Source organism: Eumetopias jubatus, unplaced genomic scaffold (assembly GCF_037043125.1).
Source record: "Eumetopias jubatus isolate StellerSeaLion01/CBP00866 unplaced genomic scaffold, mEumJub1_p1.0 scaffold_9, whole genome shotgun sequence".
Lineage (NCBI taxonomy): Eukaryota > Metazoa > Chordata > Mammalia > Carnivora > Otariidae > Eumetopias > Eumetopias jubatus.
Genome location: NW_028274815.1, coordinates 1,133,785 through 1,150,546, shown reverse-complemented (window position 1 = coordinate 1,150,546; position 16,762 = coordinate 1,133,785). Strand labels below are relative to the sequence as shown.

Below are 16,762 nucleotides of genomic sequence, written 5' to 3'. Positions count from 1 at the left end.
GGAGCACAGTCATCATAGGACCTAGCCTTCGAACTGCGAAACTCTCTGTAATAAAAATGGGAGCTAGTCCTGTTTATGCTGGACCCGCTGGGGCCCGTGGTCCCATTCATCAGCTCTGTGAGGACAGGTCTGTCACATTCCCCAGCATGTGTCACAGGGCCTGGCTCAGGGCGCTCAGAGTGTTTGAATAAATATAGGACGGGAGGGAGGGAGGAAGGGAGGGGGAAATAAGGGAGGGAGGGACGGAGGGAGGGAGGACCGCCATCTTTTTCCCAGCTCCCACCCCAGTAGCCATGCTGCCCTCCAGTACCTGGCTGGCTCTGCTCTGGTGCAGACTTGTGTCCTGGGCCCCGTGCCCATCCCCCACCCAAAGAATGTCTGGGCCTCCTCAGCCCTCAGCCTTCTCAGGGTTCTGATCTCAGTCAAGCCCAGGGTTCCTGGGCCTTCCCAGAACCCAACTCTAGGGGACACTTTGTGGAAAGGGTGGGGCAGTGTCGGGACACCCGCGGATGGCATGGACAGGTGTCCAAGGGACACCTGCAGACAGGGCGGGGCAGCGTCCAGGAGACATTGGTGGATGCGGTCATGTGGGGGGGCCACCCGCAGATGCGGTGGAGCAGGTGGGGTGGTCCTGGGCACTCAGAGGCGGGAGAAGACCCGGGTGGTCTGCAGGCCCCTCGGGATGGCCTCTGACCCTGCTGGAGCCCAGCTGCCACCAGAAGACAGAGACAGTCTGAAGGAAACGCCTACCTGTTGTTGCAAGCGCCCGTGATGAGCCTGTACTTGTTGGCCAGGCAGGTTTTTGGACATCTGGGGGGTAGCATGTAGGGCAGGCATCCGGACACGTTCGCAACTGTCTTCAGCACATCTTCCGGCAGGACGTCTGGGTAGAAACAACAGCACATTGACCACCGTTTGTAATGACGAGCCTACCTGCCGCCGTACACGCGGTAAGGAGGTCTTAGACGGGGTCTCCGCACTGGGGACTCCCACACCAGCCATGTCTCCTCTGGGGTGAGGGCTCCTTCTCCTTCAAACCAGTCACTCTCAATAACCCCTGTGCGCTTCCTCACTGCAAGGATTTGGGCTTTTAAAACCTATGTCTGATTTGTGACCTTTCAGAAAAGCAAGTCAGACCCCCAAAGCCCCCAGAGACAGGGCCCCTGTGGGGTCGCATCCCTGATGTGTCTCTGCACCCTGGCAGCGAGGCTGTGCGTCCAGCAAAGCTCGGTCCTTACCCTCCCCCAAGCCCGCCCATTCAGCTGTGTGGGCAGCCCTGCCTTCTCTCCGAGCACTGACTTCTGGTTCCCTCCTTGCCACTCTTTCCAGGTTAGGCCCCAGAAAGCAAGCTTATCTCTTTATTTATTTCCCCAATGCTGTTGCTGTTTATTCAACAAATCAGAGCAAGGCCTGCTTTCTTGTGTGTTCCTAGACAGAATCATCAGTCACTTCTCCATGATGGTTTGTACAAATCCTCCAGATAATGCCATAAAAACAACAGCCAGATACCGGTGAGATTCAGACTTGCTAGAGGAACCCTGGAAAGAACGCATATTCCATTCTAAGTCAGCGAGAAACCAAACTGGCCTCTCAGTGATGCGCAGGGAGCCGTGTCTGCCGGTGGCTCTGTGCGAGCAACAGAATGACCCTGGGGCCAGGCTTCCCATTCTGCCCACGGACAAGTACGCACTCCTCATGAGGCTGAGCACAGCTCCCTCCTGACAGGACGCGCTCAGGCACCCGTGGGAGGAAACCAAGTCCCCTGCACAGAGCCATACTGTCACAGCCGTGCAATGAACAAAAGCAGGGCCAGGAAGGAGCCTGGAAACCGGGTGCCCACACGTGCCTGAGACGCTCCTCACTGACAAGGTCCTAGGCCACGTGGATTCCTAGGGTCACTTTTCTCACACCGCACGTCGTCCATTCCTGTCCACGTTGTGGACAGTGCAAACCTCAGGAAACTGCATACATCAGTCGGTTCTGCGGTTCTGCATATTGGGCTGGACCAAACCCCCCAGCCTCGTCTCCCCAGGCACCTGCCTCCCCAGAGCTGAGCAAGGGCACCGACCCTGCAGCAGGTACCAGGGGCTGGGGGTCCGCGCACGCACGGCGGCCTTAGAGCCATTGCTCAACCCCACAATTTGAAACAAAACCATGTCTGATGAACCGTTGGTTGCTATGAAGTCAATTGAACCTGTTAAGTGTGGTATCTGAGAATTCTGGTGAGTCCTGACTTGGCTAAGCCTATCTTATTCGAAAGGCTAACTAGGATGCGACATATGTATACACAACGGAATATTGCTCAGCCATCAAAAATAATGAAATCTTGCCTTTCCCAACGACGTGGATGGAGTTAGACGGTATTATGCTGAGTGAAATAAGTCAGTCAGAGGAAGATAAACACCATATGATCTCACTCATGTGTGGAATTTAAGAAACAAAACAGGCGAACGTAGGGGAAGGGGAGAAGAGGGAGGGAAACGAAGCATAAGAGACTCTTAACGCCAGAGAACAGAGGGAGGGCTGTTGGACGGAGGTGGGGGGATGGGCTGGCTGGGGGTTGCCAGGGCACCTGTTGGGATGAGCCCTGGGTGTTGTATGTAAGTGAGGAATCACTAAATTCCACTCCTGAAACCCATTTTACCCTATGCGTTAACTAACTAAAATTTAAATAAAAACTTGGAATAAAGAAATTAAAAAAAATAAAAAATAAAGTAAAAGAAACAAAGGCTAAGTCAGCATTAAGTGTCTCCAGCTCTTTTCGGAGGGAGCACTCAGAGCAAGTGGGCCATGACTCCACACTGAAGAAGCCTGGATACATCTGATTGTCCCAAAGTCCGTCTTCCAGGCCCCCATCCCAGGACGCACGGACCGCCTGGTCCGGCCGGCAGTGCCCTGCCTTAGCCCACAGGCTGCCTTGCTCTGAGGCAGCTCCTCTGCCCGTAGCCCGTGTTGTCCCCAGGTCAGTGTCAGGGTCGGGCAGACTGGCTCTCAAAGCCCTGGAGGAAGTCAACGGAGGCCACGGCCAACAGCAGGGAGGGGCTTTGCCCCGGGCAGCTCCCACGAAAATGCGCCTCCTGGAACAGCCCTGCAAGCAGCTCCCAGCCTTCCGACCGGTCCTCGGAAACCGCCCTGCGCACTTGGACGCCACACCACCGCTGCCCAGGTGCTTGAGCTGCTGCCCCGCATCACAGGGACAGGTACCTCCCAGGGAGCCCAGACACAATCTCATGCCTGTTCGAGCAACCGTTAAGGATCTGCCACATCCGAGCGTGGAGCTGAGCAAGAAGCGCCCCGTGCAGTCCCCGCCCAGCCCTGTGGTCTGCCCCTCGGGGGCTGCTGCTCAGGTGGGGGTAACCTTGGGGGGCTCACCGGTGGGAGGCTGAGATTGTCCGAGCTTCCCGGAGACGCTTGTCTTCAGGGCCTGCACGGAAGCTTCCATGATCTCGGCGGCTCGGGCAATGGCTCGGCTGGTTGGCTCAGGGAGTTTGGAAAAAGACAGAAGCTGTGATGGACGAGGGATCTCTCTTTTGCCGAGGTCCCTACGGCAAAGAGGAGACACAAAGCGGGTTATTCGTTTATGGCTGCTTTCAAAATAATCACTACTCACTTCAACAGAGCACGTGCCAGGGACCAGCACCGTGCGGGTTCGGGGTGGGCGTATCCGGAGGCCATTCACCAGGACCGCCGTAGACAGACAGGACTTGGGGCAGCTAAACCTTCTCATCAAAATCCAGTTAGACGCCTTCGCTGTGTTCCAGCTGGTGAGCGAGGGGCCCTGAGTGCGTGCAGCCCTCTTGGGTCTCCTGGGGCCAGCAAGTGCTCACAGGCCGGCCTGTCCCCTCCAGTCAGAGAATCAACCCCCACAGGGCAGAACAGGGCAACAGAGCCATTTGTGGGGGTACAGGAAACGCTGTGCCCTGTTCCCAGCACCCTGCATCCCAGCCTCTCACATTCCAACAGCTCCAGCCCCAGGGGATCCATCCAGCCCCCTGCCCACGGCATTTTGGGGCCAGTGACCCGGGGGGGCGGGGGGCCCGAGCCGGCCTCTACCTGGGTGGCACCTGCGGAGTAGAGCGCTGCGGCCCCAGGTAGAGCCAGCAGCTGGAGGAAGCCCCTCCAGCCGCCCTGGGATCTGCGGCTCCTTACACTCTGCAGAAGCAGCGGAGCTCCGCTTCCAGTGGTCCCACCGACTGTGACCCAGCCAGCCGCCGAAGCTTTCCATGTGTTAGTGATAAGCCCAAATGTGCAGGTTCACTGAGCAAACCAGGGTGGCAGGTGCTGTGCTGAGCACAGCTCATAACTCAGGCTATTACTCCTGAAAACCTTGGGTGGTAAATGCCATAATTAGGCCCATTTTACAAAACTCACTCATTGAGAGTCTGGTAGCTGGCGTCAGGTGGACGGCCAGTGACAGAGGCAATACTGAAACACAAGAACGGCGTGTGTCCACAGCAGATACATTAGAGAAAACCTGAGGTCCCTATGAATGCACATGATCTATAACCACCATAAAAACATGGTATGTGAGGCCTGCCTGTGTGTTTGTAACACCATGTTGTCATGAACACCAGCCTGCAGAGCTTCACGGGACCCCGGCCCCAGACACGGGACCCTGGCCCCATTCATGGGACCCCTGCCCTAGACACAAGACCCCAGCCCCAGAGAGGGGACCCTGGTCCCAGACATGGGACACTGGCCCCACACAAGGGGCCCTGACTCCATTCACAGGACCCCAGCCCCAGACACAAGACCCTGGCCCCAGACACAGGACCCCAGCCCCAGACACAAGACCCTGGCCCCAGACACAAGACCCCAGCCCCATTCATAGGACCCTGGTCCTAGACATGAGACCCCAGCCACCACAGTGCCAGTGCTGGCCTTTCTGGGGCTCCCTGAGACTCTGGGGGAGAGAGGAGAACACACCCCCAAAGACTTCCAGGTTGGACTCCTCAGAGCCCGTGAACAGGCCTGGCTGCATAGCAAAGGGGATTAAGTTGCTGATAGAATTGGGATTGCTAATCAGCTGAGGATGAATGGGGCTCTTCCCCTGGGTTATATCCAGAAGGCCACACAACCACAAGGTGCTTACGAAGGGAGGAGGAAGACGTGGTGGAGGGGAGAAGAGAAGTGGTCAGAGATTCCGTCGCCCCCCCAAAGACAGAGGAAGGGCCCCAGCTGGGGAACATGGGAGCCTCTGGAGCCAGGGAGGTGAGGAAAGGGAGGTTTCCCGGAGTCTCAGAAGGACTGCCGCCCCACAGACTCCTGGACTCTGGCCCACGGAGGTCCGTGATGGACTGTGACCCACGGGATGGTGTGACTGTCCACACGTGCTGTATTAAGCCGCTGGGTTTGGGGCAACGTGCTCCAGCAGCCCTCGGAGGCAAGTGCCCCACTCCTCATGGAGGCCCTGGGCCACGTGTGGCGGCCTTGGAGCCTCAGCCAGGGGACCCCTGTAGCACACGGGCCGCAGGTCTGACCTGCACCCCAGGCGCCCTCCGCTGTTACGTCGACAAGGAGCAAACTTTCCACTTTGTGCAGGGAGGCGCCCTATCTTCCAAGGCTACCCGCTTGGCAAACGTCCCTGGAAAGGCTTCCGGAGTCAAGGCAGGCGGTGCCCTTCTCACCGTGCTTACAAGCAAACCAGCAAGCTGGTGAGCAGAACCTTCTAGGGGCACAGACCCACTGCAGCCCAGTCCCCAGGCCACAGCCCGGGGCACTGACGTCCCAGCACGAACCACTGAGACAAAGCCCACGGCCACAGACCTCGTGAACACGACCACGTGAAGGGCCATGTCCCCACGGGCACAGACGGACTTGGAAAGGCGGCTTCAGGGAAGGTCCTGGGCCAGTGCTTCTCTTCGGGACGGAGCAGCTGTACCCCCTCGGGAGTCTGCAGTGGCCACCCTCCCACCTCCTTATTTTGCCCCAAGTACCCCATTTCTTTGTCCTCAGTGTTCAATGGCAGAAGGAGACTCAGGCCAGCCGCAGCCCACTGACAGACCCGTGGACGAGACCGCTGGGTCGGGGGCCCTGAGATGGCGGACACCCTACCCTTGCACTGGGTGACGCCTTGGCCGAGGGCAGAGGTCAGTTCAGAACCCAGGGAGAAGCCCTTGGCCTCCTGAGGTAGACCCCGAAGGATCTGGCTTGTGCAGCTGAGAGGACACGCCGCAAGCAGGACATGCCTGCCTCCCCCTGCGGCCCGGGGTCCGGGGGCAGCGGCTGAACCCAGTGAGTGGGATGTGGGATAAATGGATGTGGTCCCAGCCCTGGCGGTCAGGCCCGTGGCAGCGGTCACCGGAGGGTGAAAGGGTCCCCTTGCAAATTTTGCAAGATGCCAGGGTGGTGTATACACAGGAGTCGGTTATTGTTGGGGGACAATCTCCCTAGCTCTGGGTTATTTCTTGACACTTTGTGAGGCCAAGGACACCGTCTTTGTTCTCGTCCACCTTCACCAGGATGCTTGGAAGAGGGGCAGCTTTGAGGGGCACCTGGCAGGCTCAGTCAGCAGCACACCCACTCCTGATCTTGGGGTCCTGAGTTCAAGCCCCACATTGGGCGTGGAGGCTACTGAAAACGGGGGGCAGCGTTGGAAGGCAGAGGAGGTGTCCTCCTCTGCAAAACAGCCCTACGGCCCGTATAACACGGACACCACCGTCTCCAGGGCAAAAGGCGGGCAGGTGGACCCTCCCCTACGGAGGTGGGGGTCCCGTGCTCCATGGCCAGTGTGCCCAGTGGCCAGTCTGGGAAGGGGCGGGAGCTTCAGAAGATCAGGGACACTGGAGTAGGAGGACTTGCAGCTGGAAGTTGGAAAGGACTGTGAGAGAAGGAGCTGACAGCAAGGGCACGTGGGACGCACCCACCTCGATCCCAGAAGAGAACGAACCCCATGGCGGCCGGGGGCGGGGGGCCCATGCACAGCTCGCCACGGCGGCTGGGGGCAAAGCCAGACCGGCCACGCCCAGCATTGTAACACCCGTAGGAAGGGCCCGAGGCAAGTGAGTAAAGGATGTGTCAGTTTTGAAAATGAAGTGTGGGTCCATGAGCACAGGGTCGGGTGACACCCGCGGGGTGACCCGACGTCTAGGGAAGGGGCGTGCATTGCTCTACGGACCGGGTCTCGGCCGCACAGATGCTGCAATCTGGCTTCAGTGACTGCATGGGGGACGCCACCGTCCCTAGCGTGAGTTTATATAATTATTAGTCAGCCGCCAACGAAATAAGCTTGTGAGGATAAAACCTGCTCTTTAGTGTTTGTTTTGTTTGCTTTACAAATATCTCATGTGAGACCACAATGTGCTCAGTACTGATGTCAATTATATGTTTTAAAAGCAAAGCTTTTTTTAATGACTTAAACCAGAATGATGGGTCGACTTAATCCTGCACGGAAGGCCCCATATGACATGGTGTCCTTCAGCCCAAGCCCCCGCTCTGGTCTCAGCTCCTCCCTACTGCCCCGCGGCGAGCAGCCCCCTGCCGCCGGGATCCCCATGTGCCGCCGGGACCCCCGCCTGCCACCGGGACCCCACCTGCCACCGGGACCCCCGTGTGCCGCCAGGACCCCTGCCCGATGCCAGGACCTCTGACTGCTGCCAGGACCCCCACATGATGCCCGGACCACCGCCTGCCACCAGGATCCCCGTGTGCTGCCGGGACCCCCACCTGCCGCCGGGACCGCAGTACCAAGTCCCGGTGAGATCACTGTGCTTTGCTCTGGGCTTCGCTAGAGACAGAATTTGAGACTGAACATTGGTTCTTTCAGGATCTTGCCCACGAAACCAGGAAAGAGAATGAACGCACACGAGCCCCTGACTGGTCAAGTGGAGGTGCTGGACCGCTGGTGAAAAGTACATGGGGCAGCCCCGTCCCCTAGTGGCCTGCCCCCCCGTTCCCCTGCAGAAAGCCTACCTCTTCATGGTGTGGTAGATGGCGGCGTCCACCCTGCGCCTGCTCTCTTCCACGATGCTGATGACAGCAGAGTCTCTGCTCTGTCCTGTGGAACAACGTATGGCACAATGACGCAGGTTTGTGTGCAGCCACCCACTGCCATGTTCAGCCATTGAGCCCACGGCTCCTGGGCCCCCTGTGTGGGGTCCTGGCCGGGTCCCCACCTCACAGTGGGCACCAGCTCCCCCGCAGAGCCGCCCCTGGAGCGCACGCACCCTCACGCTCGCACCACCTCCACGTGTGGTCGGGCCGCTCTTACTTCCTGCTTGCCAACCCACCTCCCATGAGCCCAGAGAACCCTGAGCACTTTGTTCCCTAACAAAGAGGTGCAGCAAGTTCATAATATTTCCCTATCTTAAGTTGCGAACCGGACAAAAGATAAATTATTTAGACATGCCAGCACTTTGCAATGACAAGACTTGCATTTTCTTTTACTTTGTGCTTGAAATGTTTAACAAGTCCTATGCTGTAATCGTTCATGGGCCCTCAGAATGCGTATATCGAAGCCTCACCCCCCGTGTGACAACGTGAGGACAGTCACAGGTGGAGCCCCGTGGTGGGGTCAGTAAGACAGGGCCCTGAGCCCCAGCAGGATGCGGTCGGACGCGCCTCCCGGCAGCCTCACCAGACCCCGAATCTGCCGGCTCCTCGATCTCGGGCCTGCAGCCTCTGGGGCATGAGAAATGCAGGTCTCCTGTTTATACGCCATCCAGTTGGTGGTAGCTTGTTATAGCAACCCAGACTAAAAGAATGTGAGATTCCATTTCTGGGTTGAAATGTGAGGTTCCAAATGAATAATGTAAAGTAGGCAAGTTTTTGAGTGACACACACAAGTAGCTTCTGTTACTAATATATCTTTTGCATAATCAATACTTTATCAAAGGAAATGCATTTATTTGTAAAAATAAATAGATTATCAGAATGTTTTCGAACATATACACCTTTATGGGAATTGAACTATTTTTAGAATGGTAAATGTCTATATTTAGGATGAAGTGGGCACAGCATATCCCAGAAAATCTGTTAAAGTAGTGAGTACGCTTGGCAGGTGCCCTTGTCCTAAAACTTCACTAATGATTTTGTTGCAGGAAGAAATAAGAGTGTCTAAACTGTGAGGAGTGTCTGCGGAGCCTGAGACAGCAGGGGCCAAAGGCAGGGATCCCAGCAGACTCGGGGGTCCACGAGGGCAGAGCCCAGCACAGGCCCCTGCACGCACCCTCTCCACTGCCCCACCCCACTCCACCCCAGTCTACTCTGAGTGTGTTGTAAGAAAGACACAATTCCATGTGGATTGTCCCTGGGATTCTGGGAGAGTAATTAGCCACCAAGTGCTGGGTGGCCCTCCATCCGCGAGGGTCTGGGGAGCGCCCCGTGGGGCAGGGGCTGCTCTGCCAGGGCCCAGGCCTGTGAGCTCAGGGGTGCTTGCTGTGGAATGTGAACAAGGGGACAGCAGGTGGGCCCAAGGAGGCAGAAACCCGCAGAACAGGCAGGGGCTCCAAGGACCAAGCTGGGCTTGCGGAGTCTCTCTCAGACCTGCAGGGACAGGGGAGACCCACGAAAGCAGGGGTACCGTGCCCCTGTGATTCCAGACCCACCACACGGCCCTCACGGCTCGGGTTTTCATCCCCAAAGCCAGCATGGCCCCTCACTTGCCGGATGTAACAGTTGCCCTGCTTATTGACCCTGTGCCCGGTGGTGACACGCAGGGGCTCTGGAGCCAGGCCGCCTTGGAACCCCATCTGAAACTGGCCCCTGTGTCTGGTGTCCCACTTCTGATCACCCTGAGGGTTATTTTGAGGGTGAAACAGGTGATTTGTGAAGCTCTTGGCAGAGGGCTCCACAAACCCGAGCGTTTGCAGGAGGCGGCTCTCCTGCTCTCGTCCCCAGCGCTCTCGGCCCCGCGAGTGGCCCTCTGCTCTCCCTCTTCCAGACGGCCAGCCCCGCCGCGGGGTGTGGGATGCGGGTTCAGGCCCACAGGACGCTGGTCCCCAGCCCCGGGCCGACACCTGCACTTTCGGCAAAGGCTACACCAGGGAGGTTCCGAGGACCTCCTCCTCTCCCTTAATTTGTGAGGGGCTCAAGGAGCCCGGGAAACACTTCCACTGATCAGTTTACTCAGGATGCAAATCAACAGCCTGAAGGAGAGACGTGGAGGGTGAGGCCCACAGCAAACGGGCACCTCTCCCCGCGACGTGAGGGGCCAGCTCGGTGGCATGTGGGAACGTTTGGGGTCCCCAACCCAGCAGCTCTCCGAACCCAGTGCTTCTGGGTTTTTATGGAGGCTTCGTCTCGGAGACACAGTAGACATTCCCTGGCCACTGGCACCTGATTCACCCTCCAGCCCCTCCCCTTGCCCAGAGGCAGGGTTGGGGGCCCGGAAAATTCCGACCCTCTGATCACAGGGTTGGTGCTCTTGGCCACCAGCCCCCATCCCTGGGTGACCTGAGGGCTTTCCAAAGTCTCCTTATTAACATAACAAATTCATCTTTATACCCGCCATGGGGGGAGGGGGGCTAGTGTTTAGGGACCTGTGAGCAAGAAAGGGGGAGAAATCCATTCTGGTGTCCAAAGGACTCAGTGTGTTCCTATAAATCCCCACCGCATGGACGGTGACGGCTCGGTTCTGTCCTCTACCCGAGACGGCGGGCTTGCCCTTCCTTCACAGACCCTGCAGCCCCTTCTCCATCTTAGCTCCTTCCTCCAGGGCTGGTCAGCCTCTCACGGCAGCACAGTCAGCACCACGGACCTCGTGATCTGAACCTGCCCCCTTCTTTTCAGCTCTGAACACTGACTTCTAGAGAGTTCCATGACTTGTCCATCTGAAGACACCAGCCTTCTGAAGACGGTCCCGGTCCACCCCCCACAAAGAAAGTACTCCTTGGGACATAATCTTCTCACATGTCGGAGGCCTGGAGGCTGGAAACTGTTAGGCAAGTGAACGTCATACTTCAGCAAGAAGCAGCAAGTCAACTGTTTCCAAAGAGTGCTTGTTAAAAACAGTTAAAAACAAGAATGCCAAAATCTTCCTCCTCTGAAGCCGTAAATGTTGCGGGCCCCCGAGTGTCAGTGCTGACTGACTCTCAGGAGCTGGGTTTGTTCAGAGCTCTGCGTTTGGACCCTGACGTAACTAATCCCTGTTTGCCGAAACCCAAGCAACTGGAATAAAGTTTGCCAACTTTCCTTGTTAAGCGCGTCCCCTCATTAGGCTGGTTCCTAAGTTCCCCGATCTGCAGGAGAGGCCTCTGCTCCCCGCGGTCTGTGTGCACCTTATTTACCTGATTTTCTGTAGCAGCTGTAACTTGTGGGAATGTCTGCCATAAGGATGCTTGTGCATCAGTCTCAACTTTGCACAGAGGACACGCATCCCTCTCTGTGTTGACCAACACACGACTTCGTGAGGACGTCCTCGGGCTCTGCAGAAGGGACCCGTCCTTTCTTTCTTAGACCCACAGGGCCATGCACGCATTTCTGAGCTGAGCCCTCCTGGAATCCTACTCTGGGGCTATTCCTGAGCTAGACTCAAGCGGCATGTACGTGCAAGGGTGCCCTGGCCTCGCTTCTGTCCCCCAGACGGCTACAGGCCACAGCCTGACCCTCAGGGGAGCATGCCCAGGACCTACATGTGTCCTTGACTGTTTATCAGCCAGTCTCCAGTCCTGGGTTTGGGGCTTCACAGAAGGACCCGGAAGGACAGTGAGCTTGGACACAGCTGTACCTCAGGCCTCTGGGGCCCTCCCGGGAGTGACCAGACAGTGGACACGGGCCTCTGGGGCCCTCCCGGGGCTGTGAGTAGACTGGACACGCAGGGGGGAGGTACCCAGAAGCAAGCCCACAGGCAGCTTCACCTCCAGGCTGCCAGCTTCACGAAGACCCCAGTCCTGTGATAAGAACGCAAACCCATGAAAACGCAGAGCAATATCAGGAGTTAAATTGGTGACAGTGAAATGTGACCAATAACAATGATCTTTCAAAGAAAGTTCACCAGTGAAACCTGTCGTTATCTTGTTGTCAACTGGGAAAAACAGTCTCTTCTCTTAATGAATGGAAAATCGAACACGGTCAGAGAAATATTTTCTAAATAAGTAATTTGTAAAGTAAACGATTAATAAGCCAGCCTGAAAATACTCCATTTAACAATTAAATACCCCAGACGTGCAGCATATTCTGATCGGATGTAGCACTGTACGTGATTTATATACTTTGTCCAAGTTACAGCAAAAAGAAAATCAAACTCTCCGAGATGGGGCAATAATAAATGTTGCTCTAGGAAAGCTGCAGGTATGACACATACAAGTTTGTCGACTGTGATTTTAAAGCTAATAGTGTGCTGCCGGTAGGCTTGATGCTCTGGAGGTCGGCTGAGGCACAACTTGGTCACAATCAGCCACAGGACTCTCAACTTTTGTTACCGTGGTTTTATAGCTCTAGGGCCTTAATAAGCATGAAATAAAAGGACAAATCAATTAATTCACAAGCCACTTGTGAACATTGTGGCGTGCCGGGCCCCGGGACGACTGGCTCACGCGGGCGAGATGAGACCAACCCTCCCCCGCGGCGGCTAAAACGCATCTGATTTTGTGTCTTGGTGCCCTCCAGACACGGCACACTCCACACAGTGCCGCACGTCAGGGGGTCCCCGTGACGGATGATTTCCCGGTTTCCTGCGTGCGGCAGCTGTGCGAGGGGAGGGGCGTGGGCAGACCCGCGTTCTCTGAGCCCAGCGCTTGCCTCCAGCTTCTTGCCACCTGGGATGGGCTCGGCGCTTTCTTAGGGGCACAGGCGTCTGTGAAGGACATGGGTGCAACTTTCCATGTGGTCACGGAGCCCCGTCTTCAGTGGGATTGGGGAAAGTGGGGCTCCACATGCGCGTCCTCTGTGCAAAGTCGAGGTGGGGCGGGGGCTGTCAGCACGAGGGTCCTCCCACTCCCGAGGAAGGCGTGAGGGGCCTGGGTCCGCAGAAGCCCCGCCAGGCTGTGGGCAGGCAGGAGCCTGCTGGGGGCCGTCTGTGTCCCTGGGGCCGGCAGCCAGACGCACCTCCGACATTTTGCTCCAGTCAAAGCCCTTCAAGGTGTTTGGTGCCTTTTCGTTTTTCTTTTTTAGCCAAACAAAAGCAGAGTTTGAGCTGTGATCATTTTAACCACCCCAACCCTTTCTCAACCCCACTTGACACTGTAGCACCCTGGTTCCAGCACACACATCACTCACAGCAAGTGACCTTACAGCAAAGGAATAAGCAATTTCTCCCAAAGACGTTTTTTCCCCCAAATATTCAAGCAGTAAAATGAAGAGTCTCATTAATAGTCAGAGGACACGAGCTGTTCTTCAAACAGGATTGTGTTTCGATCCTTCCGCCCTCCAGAATCCCTGCTCCCTTCTTGGACACGCGGAAGGAAACACGGAAGGATCGGGTCTCCCCTGACTCTCAGGAGCTGCCTCGCCACTCTGTTTGGGTGGCTGTGGACTGTGGCTTCATGAGGTCAAAGAGAATATTTACTCGTCACTCACCCCACAGGAGGTCCTTGCCTCTCAGGAGGAAGGGGAAGAAGCTGTGTGTGCAGGCCGCCACCAGCGTGACACCCAGGACCGCGAGCGCTCTCATTCTAACAGTGGAACTGGCAGAGAACATGTGGGCCATCAGGGCAACGCCTGCGGGAGCTGCTTTTCCGGGAACTTGTTAGCTGGACACTCTGTCATCTGGCTCTTCACTAAGTCTCAGCACGACTGACGGCGTCCCACCAGCCTGGGTCTAAAGCCTGGAAGACTCTGACTTGCCTCCCGGACGGAGAGTCCAGTAGCTCTGGGCTGTAGCTGCCGCCCTATAAACCCTCCTTGTGCTTCGGTGCCCATTCAAGCGTCAGGAGCCAGGGCGGCTCCCATGGCCTTGGGTTTGTGCCAGGCTTCTGTGAGCCATCACAAGCAAGCAGGTCCTCGTGAGGCGGAGCCCCAGCCCCCAGCTAGAAAGAAGGAGAAAGAAGGTGTGCGTGTCGAGGAAGAAGAAGCCAGCTAGTCACCCCTCGTGATGCTGGCCTTCTCTTCTGGAAAAGGACCTCGACCTTCTAAGGCCTCCCGACCCTGTGCCGGTCGGGTGGGCCACTGAGGCCGGGCAGCTGTGGGCCGTTACTGCCTCCTGCCTAGACGGTGAACAGGTGCCTCTCCCGGGGTTGGGTGAGCAAGGATACCCCATGTATAAAGCCGGGCTCCCCACTCTGACCCCGGCTAGACCTGCACCACGAGTCTGAGAGGGGCCCATGGCTCCCTTCAGAAGTTGAGGGAGGAAGGGTTTCTGAGGTTGGCCTCCTCAGAGACTGCGCACCTCAGATGCAATGTGGTCAGCGTAGCACGCGTCCACAGTGGTTCTCTCTGGCTAATGATGACAAGCCTTACGTCCTGGTTGTCTTAACGGAGATGTGGACTCTGTGTCCCATCCAAGTCTCTTGGGTTTCTACGACGTGAAAATTATTTTTCTTCTTCTCTCGCTTCCTCTCTTCTTTAGGATTTACTCAAGCAGGACTGCATCTTCTCCAGGGGAGCCAAGATTGGGTTCTGAAACCATTAGGCGAAGTCACCTGGAGATCAGCGCATCAGGAGTTTTCAGCATAAGAATGTCGTGATCAGCACGACAGAGACCCCGAAGGTCTAGGACCATCAGAGTCTTGGGAGAGGAACAGCCAGATGTACCTCTTTAAAAGGAGAGTCCTGGGCTTGCTGGGCAGAGCGGGGAGGCCAGCTGCACTCAGCCTGCTGGCCTGATTCATAGCAGTCTCCTTGCTGCCTCTGGGAGGCCGGGGAAGGAGACGGGCAGGAACCGCAGAGGACTTGTTCAGGGTTGGACGCTGAATTTGAGATACAGAACACACACACAGGCAGCGAGCTCATAGGTATTGCAAATACGCCATTGGAGCTTGGGCTGGAGTCTGTGTGGAAGGATACATGTGGCAGTGGTGTCCGTGGATCTGCAGCTGGATGTGGTAACATGTCATCCCGTGAGAGAATGTGGATCAGAAAAATAGGCTTTCCCAGTAGAAGGCTCCAGGCACCAGTGCCTTGAGGGACGTGGTGGGCTGCAATGCCCCCAGCAACATCACGTCTGAATCCTGGAACCCGGGACTCTACAGACATGATTGGATGGTGAGGTGCAGTCACAGGATCCTTATGGGATGGAGGCAGGAAAGTCTTGGCGAGGGGTGTGGGGGAAGGGATGTGACCAGAAGCCAGGGAACACAGGTGCCCCAGAAGCTGGAAAGAGCAAGGGATGGACTCTCTCCCAGAGGCCAAGACGTAACCAGCCCTGCGGCCCCTTGATTTTATTCCCTGAAGGCACCCTTTGGGCTCAGGACCTGCAGAACGATGAGAATAGGTTTGTGTTGTTGGAAGCCACGATGTCCGTGGGAGTTTGTGGCAGCCCAGCCCAGTAGACGAGCATGGGTGCAGGAAGCGTGTGGACGGACAATGGTGTTCCGGTATTCAAGGGGCACAAGGAGGCTGGCATTCAGAACCTGAGCAAGAACGCCCACTAGATCCCAAGGTGTCCTTCCATCTGTCACAGCGACAGCAGAAAATACCCGTGTTGATGGGGACGTAGGAAAAGGGATGCAGCGTCCACGGGAGGCTCAGTCCAGACAGCAGTTCTGTAGCATTTCTTTTAAGATGCCCTAGTTTTTGACCCAACATCAAATTGCAGAAATAATCTACCATCTGGAAATGTGCATATTTAGCTATGCTGCTTGGTGAGTTTCTTCCAAGATTAACTGAACACACTGAAGAGTGCGTCCAGAGAGCAAGGAAGACAAATCACATAGAACAGGTCGAGAGATGCAAGGAGCGAAGACCCAGAAGGACAACACATCGGTTTCTCAGAGACTTCGGCGGGAGGGTTTCCCGGGATGGAGCCTCAGAGAAGACACAAGGATGCAGCCGGCCAGGAGCGGAAGAGGGTAGGACAGGCAGTCCCGGCCACGCGGGAAAGACCAGAGCTGTGTAAGGAGCAGCTTGCAAGCATCACAGGCTCGGCTAACACTGAGCTAGCAGCCCGGGGAGCACCGGGAGGGGGGACGGACGCCAGGCAACAGGCTCAGAGAGAAGGAGGACGGTCAGAGGAACGTGATGGGAAAGAAAAGACTTCCTCTCCCCGTAAGAAAAAAAGAAGTTTCGAGGGAGACAGGGAAATTCCTGGAGGAACGTGATGTAGATTCGGGGAAGTGGTGGGGGGTAATAGCAGGGATGAGTGATGAGTGACCCCGTCCTGGGATCGCACACCCATAACGAAAAGCAGACCAGCATCGCTGGTGACACATCATCGGGTCCAGGAGCCAATTCTTGGGTGTGGCTGGAACAGTAAGATGCTTTGGTCGGTGCTGAGCTACCTTTCCAAGTGGGAGTCCTGAAGGGCCAGGGAGGAGCGTGGGTCTGGGGGTCCCTGGAAGGCCCGGGCAAGCCTGCTGTGACAGGAATCACCCCCGTCCTTTCCTGGCCCCAGACCCCACCCCCAGGGCTCCCAGAGGACACCCCTTCCCCAGGGTCAGTCTCCTCCATTGGGGGAGATTCCACGGGGATTCTAGGGCAGCCAGAGACACTCAGACCAGGAAGGTTATTTAGGGGAGACGAACCACGAGAGACGATGGACTCTGAGAAACAAACGGAGGGTTCTGGAGGGGAGGGGGTGGGGTTAGCCTGGTGATGGGCATTAAAGAGGGCACGTTCTGCGTGGAGCACCGGGTGTTATGCACAAACAATGAATCACCACATCAAAAAATAATGGTGTAATGTATGGTGATTAACATAACATAATAAAATAAAATAAAATAAAATAAAA

General features: G+C 56.6%; 1 protein-coding gene across 1 annotated transcript in view; it reads right to left on the bottom strand.

The window, feature by feature from the left end:
• Positions 1–13,549, bottom strand: part of TPO (thyroid peroxidase) — a 44,528-nt gene extending 30,979 nt beyond the window's left edge. The window contains exons 1-4 of the mRNA XM_028099659.2: positions 13,456–13,549; positions 7,912–7,996; positions 3,373–3,542; positions 751–883 (exon numbers count right to left, since the gene is read on the bottom strand). Of these exons, the coding sequence (XP_027955460.2) occupies positions 751–883; positions 3,373–3,542; positions 7,912–7,996; positions 13,456–13,549 (482 nt within the window). The remainder of the gene's footprint in view (positions 1–750; positions 884–3,372; positions 3,543–7,911; positions 7,997–13,455) is intronic.
• Positions 13,550–16,762: the final 3,213 nt, after the last annotated feature.